Genomic DNA, 12,977 nt, shown 5'->3' on the forward strand with positions numbered 1-12,977 from the left:
ACCGTGTAAACTGTGGATGACTTGGAAAAGGAAAATTTTTATTTTTTATGGATAAAGATTTTTTTTGTTAAAATTCCCAGTTTGCATGCGTCCTTTACTTCCAGTATCTAAGGAATGACACTGATATTGGATCTGTTGCCATAACAAGTGGCTTTTTAAAATAAAGTAGAATAATTAAAGGCTACCATTTTGTAGAATATTCTTGTATTTTACTTTTACTTGTCCCTATGTTCTAATGGGTCCCGTGGAGGCTCTGATATAAAACAACAAAGTAAATATGAAATTATTAAAATGCAAAAATACATACTGTAGAAAGTGATAGAAACATCTACCATGGACAGTATTTACGCATTAATTTGTCTGCTACTTTTTGCCAGCCCTCTCTCCTGGCTTTAGCAGACTTTGAGGTGTTCCCTGTCGTTTTAATTAATGACTCAAATTCAGCATAACCTTCCATTAAAAGCTCGTGTTCTGCTTGGGAGAAAAACTGTGGGCGTTCTTTGGCCATGCTGAACAGCCAATAGCAGTGCTGCTGATCATTGTTTCTACTATCGATACATTTCCCCTTTTAAACAAACGCATGAACGCGCAGTTGTCTCAGATAACTCAATCCAGCCATACTAATCGTAAACAACAGGTGTGTTTGAAGAACCCAATTAGCCGGATCATGATTAGCCGGATGAAATCATCTTGGATGTGTCATTTGATCTTGGATGTTTTAAGCAACGTACGAAGAATGGACCCCAGTTTGCTACAACAAAATGGACTACAATTGTTTGTTTCTTTTTTGTTTTATCAAAATAATACATGCTTAGTTCATAGTTGAGCAGGAAAAATAAAACTATTTTGTACAATATTTTAGTTTTTTATATATATATATATATATATATATATATATATATATATATATATATATATATATATATATATATATATATATATATATTGAAAGATGTTTGGGAAGGCTTTCAAACGGCGGCACTTATTGACCCGTCTACGCACCAACCAATCAGACGACAGAAAAACTCGTGATTTCAATTTGCTGACCAATCCTGTTCACGAAGAGCAACTTGGTCCCGCCCCTGTGGTTGAGGAACGGGTTGTTCATTTCGCTAATTGTGGATAGCGGTTCGGTTAATTTTTTTTATTTTTTTGACACTTTGTAATAAAGTATGAAGAGCCGACGAGTCGGATAAGGAAGAGTTGTTGCTGCACCGCAGGAAGGTATGTAGTAACATCGGCTGTTTTGGATGCTAAACTAGCATTAGCAACTCAACCACTTCCTGCTTTTAGCCAGCTGGCGGTTAGCGCCCAATATCGACTCATTCGGCCAGTTCTAGGACCATTTCTTGCTGTGTGACAAAATCCTTATTTTTACCACCTCTACCACTGACAGCATGTAGTCCGTTTTTATATTTTAAAACCAGGTTATGTGGGGGGATTGCTGTCGGTCTGGGGCGTTTCTCTCTTCTCTCATCAGGACCACTTCTCCCTGGAGCGAAGCAACCCAAACCGTTCATTTAATGTATTTACGGATCATAGGGGCAAAATACAGCCTTTTCTGTACATACACGTGATAAAATATCTTACCTTTGCAAGACACTATAATCTCACCTAATTGGTGTGCTTTCTATCATCTAACACGGTTTTCCTAATTCAGGAGGAGTCTCTGATCCTTTGGGAGGATGGAGACTCTGATTCCCACCATCAACCGGCTGCAGGAGGTCTTTCTCACCGTGGGGACAGAGATCATTCAGCTCCCTCAAATAGTTGTGGTTGGATCTCAGGTTAGTCTGTAAAGTTGGCAATCAGAAGCTAAAGTTTCCTCAGTGTGTTCTTCAGGGCATGTAGCTGAAGGAAAAGCAACCTTGTTCATGTGTATTGAGGAGTTGTTATACACCTTGAACTTTACACACTTTGGGATTTTATGTGATAGGCTAGTAAATTGCCCATTATTGTAAAGTAAAAGGACCACGGATGATGTATGGTTTTGAAAATGTGTACCTTTAAGCCATATTGCCCGGCCCTAATTAAAAGCTTTTGAATATAGTTTTATAACCTAACCCTGCTGCTGCACACCTGTCCGGCATCTAATCCCCGGCCTTTCTGGTGTGTCCCTTGGTCCTTGCGGTCGTGTTTTGTTTCACTAAAGTTCTCTAAAACAAAAACAAAAAAAACTGATGTTTTTATCCTGAGATGAAATTACACTTTACTATTTAGGTTTCTTCTAAAAGCAATTTGCGACACTAGATTTTATCTGGTGGTATCAGAGTGCAGGGAGCTGGATACAAATGCAAGCCATTTTATATATAGTTGTGAAATGTGAAAAAGTTAAGCGTATCCATACTTTTTGTTTTGTTTATTTACTCTATTTTTTTCCCCCTACAACAGAGCAGTGGGAAAAGCTCCGTGTTGGAGAGCCTGGTCGGACGAGATTTCTTGCCCCGGGGATCAGGAATAGTCACAAGGCGTCCGCTCGTTTTGCAGCTTATTAACGTTGCCCCTCTGAAGGAGAGACTAAAACCTGAGAATGGTACCTAAACATAAATCTTCTCCTTTTTCTGCCAATAGGGAAGTTTTAGTTTGAACCGAGTTCGTAGTGAAGAAACAAAGCTGACATTCCTGCCTGCTTAAACTTGCTGATGTGTGCTTATTTTACTTGCTGGTAAACCGCTGCTTATGTCTTGTAGATCTGCTGTTTCTCTTTTATAACACACAGTCTCTTTTCCCTCTTCTTCTTCGCCACGTTTTAGGAAATGGGATTAAGCAAAACGCTCAAAACAGCTACCCAGGTCTCTGTACATTTTAACTGCATGGCCATGTCTGCATTCAGCTTCTTAATGGTTTCTGTGACGCCTTTCACTCGTTTTGTGCAGTATTCAAATCAAATGCCGCATCTGTGTTGTGTTTAGTGTACGGTACATTATTACCTACGATTTATTTTGCTTGCATTCTTTTAAAAGTAACTTGTTTTATATTCAGGGATCAAAGCCGAAGAGTGGGGAACTTTCTTGCACTGCAAGAGTCAGGTATGTTTTCCTCTGAGATCTCAGTCAGGTACACCTGGTTCTGTCTACTGAGTTGAGTTTAACTCACAACGCATTGTTTTGGGCATGCTTTTCACAGATCTTCACAGATTTTCAGGAAATCCGTAAGGAGATTGAAGCGGAGACGGCGCGAGGTTCAGGCGACAACAAGGTATAAAGAGGTTTTTTTTTTTTTATGTAAATTTAACCAAACTGTTAACCTTTGCTTGTTCAATGTCGTTACAATTTAATATGCAATCTTTGTTTTCCAGGGAATCAGTCCTGAGCCGATACATCTGAAGATTTTCTCCCCCAACGTTCTTAATCTTACACTGGTTGATTTACCAGGAATCACAAAGGTATTCTCCTAAAATAAATACAGTAAATACACATATAGTGGCTTCAAGTGGCCAATATGCTTTAACATTGCGGCTGCCTGTTGTGGTCCCTCCAGGTTCCTGTTGGGGACCAGCCTGAAGACATTGAGGCTCAAGTGCAAGAGATGATCCTGTCCTTCATCTCCAATCCAAACTCCCTCATCCTCGCGGTGTCCCCGGCCAATTCAGACCTGGCCACCGCTGACGCCCTCAAACTGGCTCGCGAGGTTGATCCTGATGGTAAGTCTTAGCGCAGGTTGTCCACAAGTATCAGGATTGAGTGCATTGTAAATTATTAACTATGCTGGGAGATTGCACTTTATTAAGACGGTGAGTGTTTACAGTCAGCAGCACCTGGGCTTGTATCAGTGACTTTTAAATGGTGGGTGGCTCTCATGTTGTTGCTGGAATCTGTATCAGGATCTCATCTTCAATGTTTTTTCTCACTATGAACGTTGCGGGTCTTTTTCTGTCCTAAATTACCTGATTCCTATTGGCTAACGTTAAGTTCTGTATATTTGTTATCTGTCAGGTCGTCGGACGTTGCTGGTGGTCAGCAAACTGGACCTGATGGATGCAGGGACAGATGCTCTAGAGGTCCTCCTGGGTCGAGTCATTCCCATCCGGCTCGGGATCATCGGCGTGGTTAACAGGTTTGGAATAACGACTTATCCCGTTTTTTAAATCAGCGTTGTCCTGTTATCCTTTGAGCTAAACTCGCACCCCCTCGGTTCCTCCTAGGAGCCAGCATGACATCAACACTCAGAAGTCCCTGCAGGACTCGATCAAAGACGAGCAGGCTTTTCTGCAACGCCACTACCCCTCGCTCGCCTCCCGTGCCGGTATGCGCTATCTGGCCAAAACTCTCAGCAGGCTGCTCATGCACCACATCCGGGACTGCCTGCCAGACCTCAAGACCCGAGTGACGGTGCTGAGCGCCCAGTACCAGGCGCAGCTCAACAGCTACGGCCAGCCGGTGGAGGATCACAGCGCCACCCTGCTGCAGATCGTCACCAAGTTTGCCAGCGATTACTGCAACACCATCGAGGGAACGGCCAGACACATCCAGACATCCGAGCTGTGAGCATCTCCTCACTCTTTCAGCTTCTTTACCCACAGAAGTGTTTTGATCAGACGGACGCGGTGCGCGTTATTTTTATAAAGCCGGCGTTATTTCTCAAGCTCTTCTTACAGTCTGGTTTAAAAAAACAACATCAAACCTGACGTTTGAGAAGACTTATTTCTTCTAAACCCTTTCATTCCTTGTATTTAGCAGATCTTTTTAAAGTTTTTTTTAATAATAGATGTGGCTATTTTATGTAAATGGGACAAAAATGTTATCTTTTATTGGCACATGGCAGTAGCGTTATAAAAAAACTTCAAACTTCCTAAAACCTTCTTGAAAGTTCACAAGTTACTATGCATTGTCTTATCTTCGTGGTTCAGCATTTAAAATCCAAACTAAATTTTCAGTATTTCTAGTTTATGGGGCCAGTTTTAGAAATGATGAGGTCCAGCAAAAATGAGTAAAAAAAAAAATGACACAGTAGTTAGCATATCCAGTGTCTAATCGTGTAGTTCTGGCCTTCACATTTTTCTGCCTCTTTGCGTCTGCTTTAATGAACCGTCACATCAAAGAAGATATTATCATTTCCTTTTTTTTCCTGTTTGGTGAGAAGGCAAAAAAGTCCATCTTTGAATCTGCGTTTACGGTCATTTTCATTTAGACACCGCTCCAATGAAATGGGATTTCTTTGAGCGGTTGAAAGGACAGCAGCCTTTTAGTAACTCGGTGCCTGTTCTCTCCTGTGAGGCTTACTGGCTCATCTTGACACGAGCGTTCATCTTTGATCATTCAGTGACTCTGAAGGATCTCTGTAGCGGCCTGTGTTGCAGCGGCTCAGAGGAAAGCCTCTGACTGAAGATATTCTGTTGTGAATTGAGACGCTTTGGGATCTCATGATTGTTTTTATTTTATTAAGCCGCCTTCTTCGCGGCATGAGCTCTAGCGGCGGCAGAACAGAGCCGCTCTTCTTTAAAGTCACCGGCCCTAAAGCAGCTCCTCCTCCACCACCTCTGCGTCTCCTTACATAATTCCAGTAGGCGAACAGGCGTGTTCCTGCTGCTTTGAACACTGACCGACATGTCTCATTGTGGTTCCCATTCAAGGTAAGGATGATGGCAGTCCACCAGCTCATCAGTCTCTGCCGGTCTGCTCCGATCTTCAGCACTCCGGAGCGGACATCTTGTGCCGAAACAGACCATATATAAAAAAAAAAAAGACTATAAAGCTGCCTCTTAGAGCTGCTCAGTGCGTTTTAACTGCAGACGTCAGCGTCGTAATCATAAGGGACTCCTTGAATGCAACATTTGGTAGGAGATTATAATATATAAAACGCATGCAAATTCCACATGCTGATAATGATTCTGGCCTTTTGGATAGATGTGTATATATTTAAGGTGATGGAGACGCTAAAGCTTGCAAAGAGTAGTGAGATGATTGCGATATAAGGAACAGAAAGAATAGAGTCAGGAAACAGTCAGGATAGTGGTGCCCACGCAGACATTTTACTTTAATAAAGGAGCCATCAGTTTTCAGAGGTACATTTAAAAACGCCAGGGGGGGAAACATGGATTCGGACGGTGAGCAGTCCCACAAAGAGGACTTGGGTGTGTAAAAAAAAAACCTAACCTGACTCTAGCCATATGGATTTCGCTCCGCCTAGCTCCACTCACATCCATCTGGGACCTCTCCCATAGGAATTGCCTTTATTGAAGGCTGGGCCTTATCAAAAATCCTTGCATATGAATGGATAAGCCACTTGTCTGTCATCTTTATCGATGTGCTATTTCAACCACTCACACCGAAGCTAACCCGTGACGCTGTGAGAGCGACGCAGGAAACTGCGTCGCTCTCACAGACAAAAACTTTTCTTTTTTTTTTATGTGTTTGTGGCTCTAGTGGCACACATTTTATTGACAGTGAGCTGACAGGAAGAGGGGGGAAGACAGGCGGGTCCAAGTCGATCCAGGGCCGACCGCGTCGAGGACTAAAGGCCTCCTAACATGGTTTGCGTTAACCGCTCCGCCACGGGCGCGCCCCGGAAAACAAAACTTGCCAAATCCGGTTGGGAGAAGGGCGAAAACATGGTTTCCACCAACAAAAGCCTTCAGAGGCGTTCTCTGATGTTCTTTTAATGAAACAATATTAGGTAGATTGGACAACACAGAAGAAATAGCAGCATCAATGTTAACGCTTGCTTCCTCGATGCGAGCCACCATTGCTATCTAAATCAAAACAGTCTCACGTCACGGTCGCTTCTCCACTACGTCACATCCATGAAACTCCAGCCCTGCGTCCTGATTGGCTAGACAATAAAATTGGTTGGAGAAATCACTCTCTATGGGAGAGGTCCCAGATGAATGTAAGTGGAGCTAGGCGGAGCGATATCAATCTGGCTGGAGTCAGGTTATAAAAAACCTGCCTGTTTCTTCACACTCAGATGACCATAACCAGTTACAAATGTAATGAAAATATAAAGATGCTCCATCTATTTGACAAATAAAGTCAAATAGCTGTAATAATCATGAGCCCCGCTATGGGTGTACATGCTGTCATCATACTGACACCTTTGATGCTGAATGGTTCACAGGTTTTAGAAGAGCAGGTCCTGCATGTGTAACATAAGCTGCTTAACTTTTTCCCAGAAGGCTTTTGTTTTTAAGAGTGGCGTCAAACTACACTCCTCAAAAATCACCGCATTATGAGACAGTAGAAATGAGAAATGTAAAAAAAAAAATACAGGCCTGAAAACCTCTCCTTAACATCCAAACAACAGGAGTTTCTCCCCTCATGTTGAATATGATTAAAGGTTTAAGCAGTTTTAAGTGTTGGTTTCAGGAAAGATTATGCCACAAATGGACGAACATGACTTCTAATCAATTCTAACGTCTTAGCAGAGAAGTTGTAAATGTAGTTTGGCAGTCTGTGCATAAATCAGCAAACGTTGCTCCCTGGTTTGTGCCGTAATGTCCTCAGAGTATTACCGGTGCGACTCAAAGCGTCTTGGTGTGAGACTCTCACCTCTCCAGCTCTCTCATCAGCAGGCCATTATTTCTCTTGAAGGCGTCCAGAGCAAATATTGACCTTTTTCTTTCCCCGTTATCGGTTGCCTGCATTTCATTTGGGCTCAGTCATCCCGCCGGACACACACTCACCGCTCCTTCTTTCCTGCAGCTGCGGGGGGGCTCGGATCTGTTACATATTCCATGAGACGTTCGGCCGCACGCTGCAGTCCATCGACCCGTTGGCAGGACTGACCGACCTGGACATCCTCACCGCCATCCGCAACGCCACGGTCAGCTGCCGCCTCGCTCCCAGCGTGTCCTCGACTGTGTATTCCTCTCCGTTTGGTGGGCTAGCAGATAAACGATTGTACTAGTGTGTGCCCGCTTTACCCTGCAGGGTCCCAGGCCGGCCCTCTTCGTGCCCGAGGTGTCCTTCGAGTTGCTGGTGAAGAGGCAGATTAAGCGCCTGGAGGAGCCCAGCCTGCGCTGCGTCGAGCTCGTTCACGAAGAGCTGCAGAGGATCATCCAGCACTGCTCCTCCTTCAGCACTCAGGTTAGTCAAGAGAACGTTATCCACTTTAACTTGCATGCATCAGCGCTTTATTTAATTACAGCCGAGAGAGACTTAAAGCGTGTGCCTCTGTGTGCATTTAAGGAGCTTCTGCGATTCCCCAAACTGCACGATTCCATTGTGGAGGTTGTGACTGGATTATTGAGGAAGCGCTTGCCAATCACGAACGAAATGGTAATCCACAGCTAATTGCTAGAGTTGCACCAATCAGGCGTTTCCTGGCTGAGATCGAGTTTCCTTTAAAAGTCTGATTAAACGCTTCCACTTATTTATTTTCTCTCTCTCGTAAGAACCATAAAGCAGGAAGAGAAATCAAGACACTGCCGGTCGCTCGACAGAGGTTGTAGTTTTGCATTTAAAATGAAAGAAATACAAGATCGCCCCAGTTTATGGATCAAAGCCCCAAACCTTTATCCGATTTTTATTCAATATACACATTTAATTGAAACGCCTGTAGGTGTGATTACAGGCAGAAAAAGGCGGAAGTTCTCAGTGAGAAAATAAATTCTGAATTTTGAGTATTTGACCTCCTAATCAAGGGGAAATTGTCTGACTCTGATCTCGGCCCGATTGATTGCTGCATCTCTATCAATCATAGGAAACAGCGAGGTCTCACTGACAATCTGAGGCATTTGGTTCTGCTTTCTCTTTAAATATCAGGTGCACAATTTAGTGGCCATCGAGCTTGCTTATATCAACACAAAACACCCGGACTTTACGGACGCGGCGCAGGTCTCGGCGTCCGTCAACAGTCAGCAGGTACGTTTTGTTTGCTTGCGTCCTTCAGCCCACATCCACACATCCCGTTCTTCCTGCCGCAGTAAAACAGCCGGAGCTGCGCTCCGTGGAGCCCCGAATCTGTATGTTTCTCACCCAGACGTTTCACCCCCTTTGAGTTTGTCGGATTCTTGCTCTCAGGCAGAGGCCGCCGATGGAGGGAGGCGGTGGAAGAGCGAGAAGGTTACGGAGGAGAGAACTCCCGCCGCAGAGTTTGGCAGCCCGAGTAAAGGCCAGGCCATTAACCTCCTTGACTCGGTGAGCGATGGGATCGTTAGAAGCGCGAAATAGGGCTGGACGATATAGAAAAAAAGCTTATCGATAAAAAAAAAAAATGCATATTGATCGATATCGATAATTATTGAAAATATTTAAAACCATATTTTATGTGCAGCTCTGCCTGGACATTTTATGATATTGCTGAATGATTTAATTGTAATCGTTTTAATCTTTATTTAACCAACTTTTTTAACCATAACAGAATTTCTTTTAAAGAAAAATAACTTAAGAGACCTGAGTTATGTTATTAAATAATGACAAAGAATAAACTAAAGTGATAAAGTTCTTTATTTTCTGTAATGCAATTAAAAAACATGAAATGTCATACATTCTGGATTCATTACAAATCAACTGAAATATCGCAAGCATTTTATTGTTTTAATATCGCTGATTATGGCGTACGGCTGAAGAAAACTCAAAAATCCTATCTCAAAATATTCGAATATTTCCTCAGACCAAGTAAAAAAAAAATATATATATATAACAGCAAAACAAAATCAAACATTTGAAAATGTCCATTAATGCACTCAGTACTTGGTTGGGAATCCTTTTGCACAGATTACTGCATCAATGCGGCGTGGCATGGAGGCAATCAGCCTGTGGCATTGCTGAGGTGTTATGGATGCCCAGGATGCTTCAATAGCGGCCTTTAGCTCATTTGCATTGTTGGGTCTGGTGTCTTTCAGCTTCTTCTTCACAATACCCCACAAATTCTCTATGGGGTTCAGGTCAGGGGAATTGGCAGGCCAATCAAGGACAGTAATGCCATGGTCAGTACACCAGTTACTGTGAGAATCTTATGTCGTCTCTTAACCACTACCATACTTGTGATTTAGTTTACTGAACCAAGCTGAGTGTTTTTCAAGGCTCAGGAAACCCTGCAGTGTTTCGAGTTAATTAGACGATTCAAGTGATTAGTTGAATAGCCTACTAGTATACTTTTTCACGATATTCTAATATTTTGAGATAGGATATTTGGGTTTCTTAAGCTGTACGCCATAATCAGCGATATTAAAACAATAAAAGGCTTGCGATATTTCAGTTGATTTGTAATGAATCCAGAATGTATGACATTTCATGTTTTTTAATTGCATTACAGAAAATAAAGACCTTTATCACAATATTCAAATTTTCTGAGACAGTCCTGTATATTATTATTGAATTATCGTCCAGCCCTAGCGCGAAACATTTGGGGGTCCAAATGATGCGGCCGCTTAAAGTTTCCCTTCGCGTCCTCTCTGCCAGGCGATGCCCGCGTCCCGCAAGCTGAGCGGCAAGGAGCAGAGGGACTGCGAGGTCATCCAGCGTCTCATCAAGTGCTACTTCCTCATCGTTCGCAAAAGCATCCAAGACAGGTTTGATTTTTGCCTGGAAACGAATCCAGAACACCGCGAGGGCAGCCGCTCCTCTCTCCGCTGCGGCCGGTTGTCATTTTTTTTCTGAAACGTTCTTGGATGTGTGCGCAGCGTGCCCAAGACGGTGATGCATTTCCTGGTGAACCACGTGAAGGAGCATCTGCAGAGCGAGCTGGTGGGTCAGCTCTACAAGCAGCCGCTGCTCCAGGAGCTGCTCATCGAGTCGCAGGAAACCGCGCAGCAGCGGATCGAGGTCGCTCAGATGCTGGAGGTAAAACCGAACGCTGCTGAACAGCAACTCTTGGTTTTTCAAGGTCAGCAATTTAACCAACTTCTTTGCCTGTTTTTTTCCCCCTCCTTTAGGCTCTTAAAAAAGCCAATACCATTATCTCCGAGATCCGTGAGACCCATCTGTGGTAGCCAGAAGAAAGTGGGCTGCTTCATCAGAGGATGGCTTTGAGTGATATGAGAGTTTACTGTAGAGAGAGAGTCTGTAGCAGCAGCACACAGAGCACACAGGCATCGGCTCCTTCCTCATCGGCTTTGTTGTTGACCACCCTGAGGCAGGTTTTTACTGTGAATGTTGGGTACAGAGGACCATTATTCATACACTCAGGCCAAAAGTCTTGTAAAAGCAACAAAAAAAACAAAAAAAATGTGGAAAGAAACAGCCAAGAACAAAATCTTTTATTTTTTATTTGTTTTTGCTTCGTGAGACAAGTATTTGTTGATTCAAAGGATTCTGCTATAATTGTGAAATTATTGTAAACGACGTGTGTGTTATTTATGTTTCTTTTTTATTTATTATCGAACGGTGTTGACGCTGTGCAGTTCTCCTTAAGCAGGCTCTAAGGTCGCGTTGGATCCGCTTCTCTTAACCAGAGACTGGCTGGTTACCGCTATGAAGGTTTTTTTTTAATAGTTACAGTTTCAAAACCTGTGACCTTATCATATCATATCATTCCCTTCGTAGTCCTTCTTATAGAGAAGAAAGAGAAAATGCTTTTTCTAGGACTGCCCCTCCCCCAACCATAGTTGTGCACTGCCATCAGCTGGCTGAACGAAGGAAATTAAACTTTTCCCACACTTGAAAAGAAAAAAAAAAAGAGTTTTGATGGTTGGAAATGTTTCCGGTTATGCTAAATGCAGCCCGTCATGTTGTGTTAACGAAAGCAGCTCCAACCATCACGTTCATTAATGTAACTTTAAAGCTAAAGTAAACAAGCCGTGAGTGGCGGTAAGACATAAAACTATTGTAAAGGCAGCTGGACCGTATGCCGCTCATGCTGGTTTTAAACTGATACCAGGAAACCAAACGTTATGTCTTCATCTCAGCTGGGGTGGAAGTACGTTACAAAACAAATATGTCTGGCATCGTTGTCTGCAACGCAACAGTGACGACATTGAGATTAATTTTCCAAGAGCAGAGATTGCTTTTTCAGCCTCCATAGTTCTGAGAAATATCAGCCGCTATGACTGAGTCTCATTCCCATGTCAGCCCATTTGTGTCGTCTCCTAACATTCCAGCTTTTATGTGTTGTCATTAAGGAAAGTGTTCCCAGCCATCTATTTCCCTCATTGCTTCAGATATTGAGAAGGCTGAGTATGTGAAAACCGAGCGTCAAGTTAGTTCCCATCACTGAAATCTCTTTGAAACGACGCAGTTACAGAAGTAGACTTGTCTTCTGGCTTTCTATGCAGCTTTGTTACGTTTTCCCCGTCCAATTCCCCGCTGCTGACGTTCTTTCAAACTGTCCTTCAAACCAATAACTCAGGATGCAGCTACATCCTGCATGCAGCTGTTTTTTTGTTTTTTTGTTTTGCCTTTCACTGTTAGAAACGTGGATCCAAAATGACCCAGATCCTTTTGCTTCCATGCCGACTTTTCTCTGAATATTGTGTAAGACGTCTCATCTGTTACTTGTTCTCAAGTTTTCAGGTAGTAGTGCAATCCTCCCTCGGTTTGTAGGCGTCTTAAAAATGTAACATGGGGGCCTACTCGGTCTGGGACCGCATGGGGAAAATATCGATTCTAAATGTTCCCTCCATCCATCCATCCATCCATCTAAAAAGGGCCGAGTGCCACTGGAAATGTGAGTTGAGGAAAATGAACTGAGCCCTGAATCAAGCTGAAAACCTGCTTCTGTGGGACCTTCGAACAGCAGCGCCATCGACCCGTCCTCCAGTCAGACCTTACGGACACCCCTGTTTACCCTCGCATGTGTGCATGCATGTGCAGAAAGTGTGGATGAACGTGCGTTTTGTATTATTTAAATGTATTCCGTCGTGTCGGCTGCTGCCTCTTGAGTTCATGCCTGCCAATATTTGTGATACGGGTTTGGTCCCAGAAAGACTGATTAAACTTCAACCATGGAGACGGTACGGGCGAGAGTGTGTTTTTCTGCATCGGACACGATGCTCTACAAATATTAATGTTAGATGAGAGCAGGTGATGCGAGGACTCCACAGTCAGAAAGGTGACATTTCTTCACATGGCGAAGTAAACATGCCAACTCAAGCTCAG

The 12,977-nt window shown here is 43.3% G+C and overlaps 1 protein-coding gene across 2 annotated transcripts; it reads left to right on the forward strand.

Moving 5' to 3' along the window:
* Window positions 1-1,065: 1,065 nt before the first annotated feature.
* si:dkey-32e23.4 (dynamin-1-like protein) lies at window positions 1,066-12,835 on the forward strand. Of its 2 annotated transcripts, XM_012863356.3 has the most exons (18): window positions 1,066-1,224; window positions 1,661-1,787; window positions 2,392-2,533; window positions 2,754-2,792; window positions 2,983-3,029; window positions 3,127-3,198; window positions 3,299-3,385; window positions 3,481-3,643; window positions 3,936-4,056; window positions 4,145-4,483; window positions 7,641-7,761; window positions 7,869-8,024; window positions 8,127-8,216; window positions 8,703-8,801; window positions 8,961-9,077; window positions 10,344-10,453; window positions 10,565-10,724; window positions 10,817-12,835. In XM_012863356.3, exons 2-18 carry the CDS (start codon window positions 1,686-1,688, stop codon window positions 10,871-10,873), a joined length of 2,022 nt encoding a protein of 673 aa, XP_012718810.2. In that variant the 5' UTR covers window positions 1,066-1,224; window positions 1,661-1,685; the 3' UTR covers window positions 10,874-12,835. The 2 variants fall into 2 exon arrangements, with proteins under 2 accessions (XP_012718810.2, XP_012718811.2); XM_012863357.3 differs by lacking the exon at window positions 2,754-2,792.
* Window positions 12,836-12,977: the final 142 nt, after the last annotated feature.

Source organism: Fundulus heteroclitus, chromosome 12 (genome assembly GCF_011125445.2).
Source record: "Fundulus heteroclitus isolate FHET01 chromosome 12, MU-UCD_Fhet_4.1, whole genome shotgun sequence".
NCBI lineage: Eukaryota > Metazoa > Chordata > Actinopteri > Cyprinodontiformes > Fundulidae > Fundulus > Fundulus heteroclitus.

Bases quoted from the DNA above. Each gene is read 5' to 3' on its own strand.
- si:dkey-32e23.4 (XM_012863356.3), top strand. From the start codon at position 1,686: ATGGAGACTCTGATTCCCACCATCAACCGGCTGCAGGAGGTCTTTCTC. The intron at 1,788-2,391 runs GTTAGTCTGTAA...CCCCTACAACAG, and splicing joins TAGTTGTGGTTGGATCTCAG to AGCAGTGGGAAAAGCTCCGT. The intron at 9,078-10,343 runs GTGAGCGATGGG...CCTCTCTGCCAG, and splicing joins CCATTAACCTCCTTGACTCG to GCGATGCCCGCGTCCCGCAA.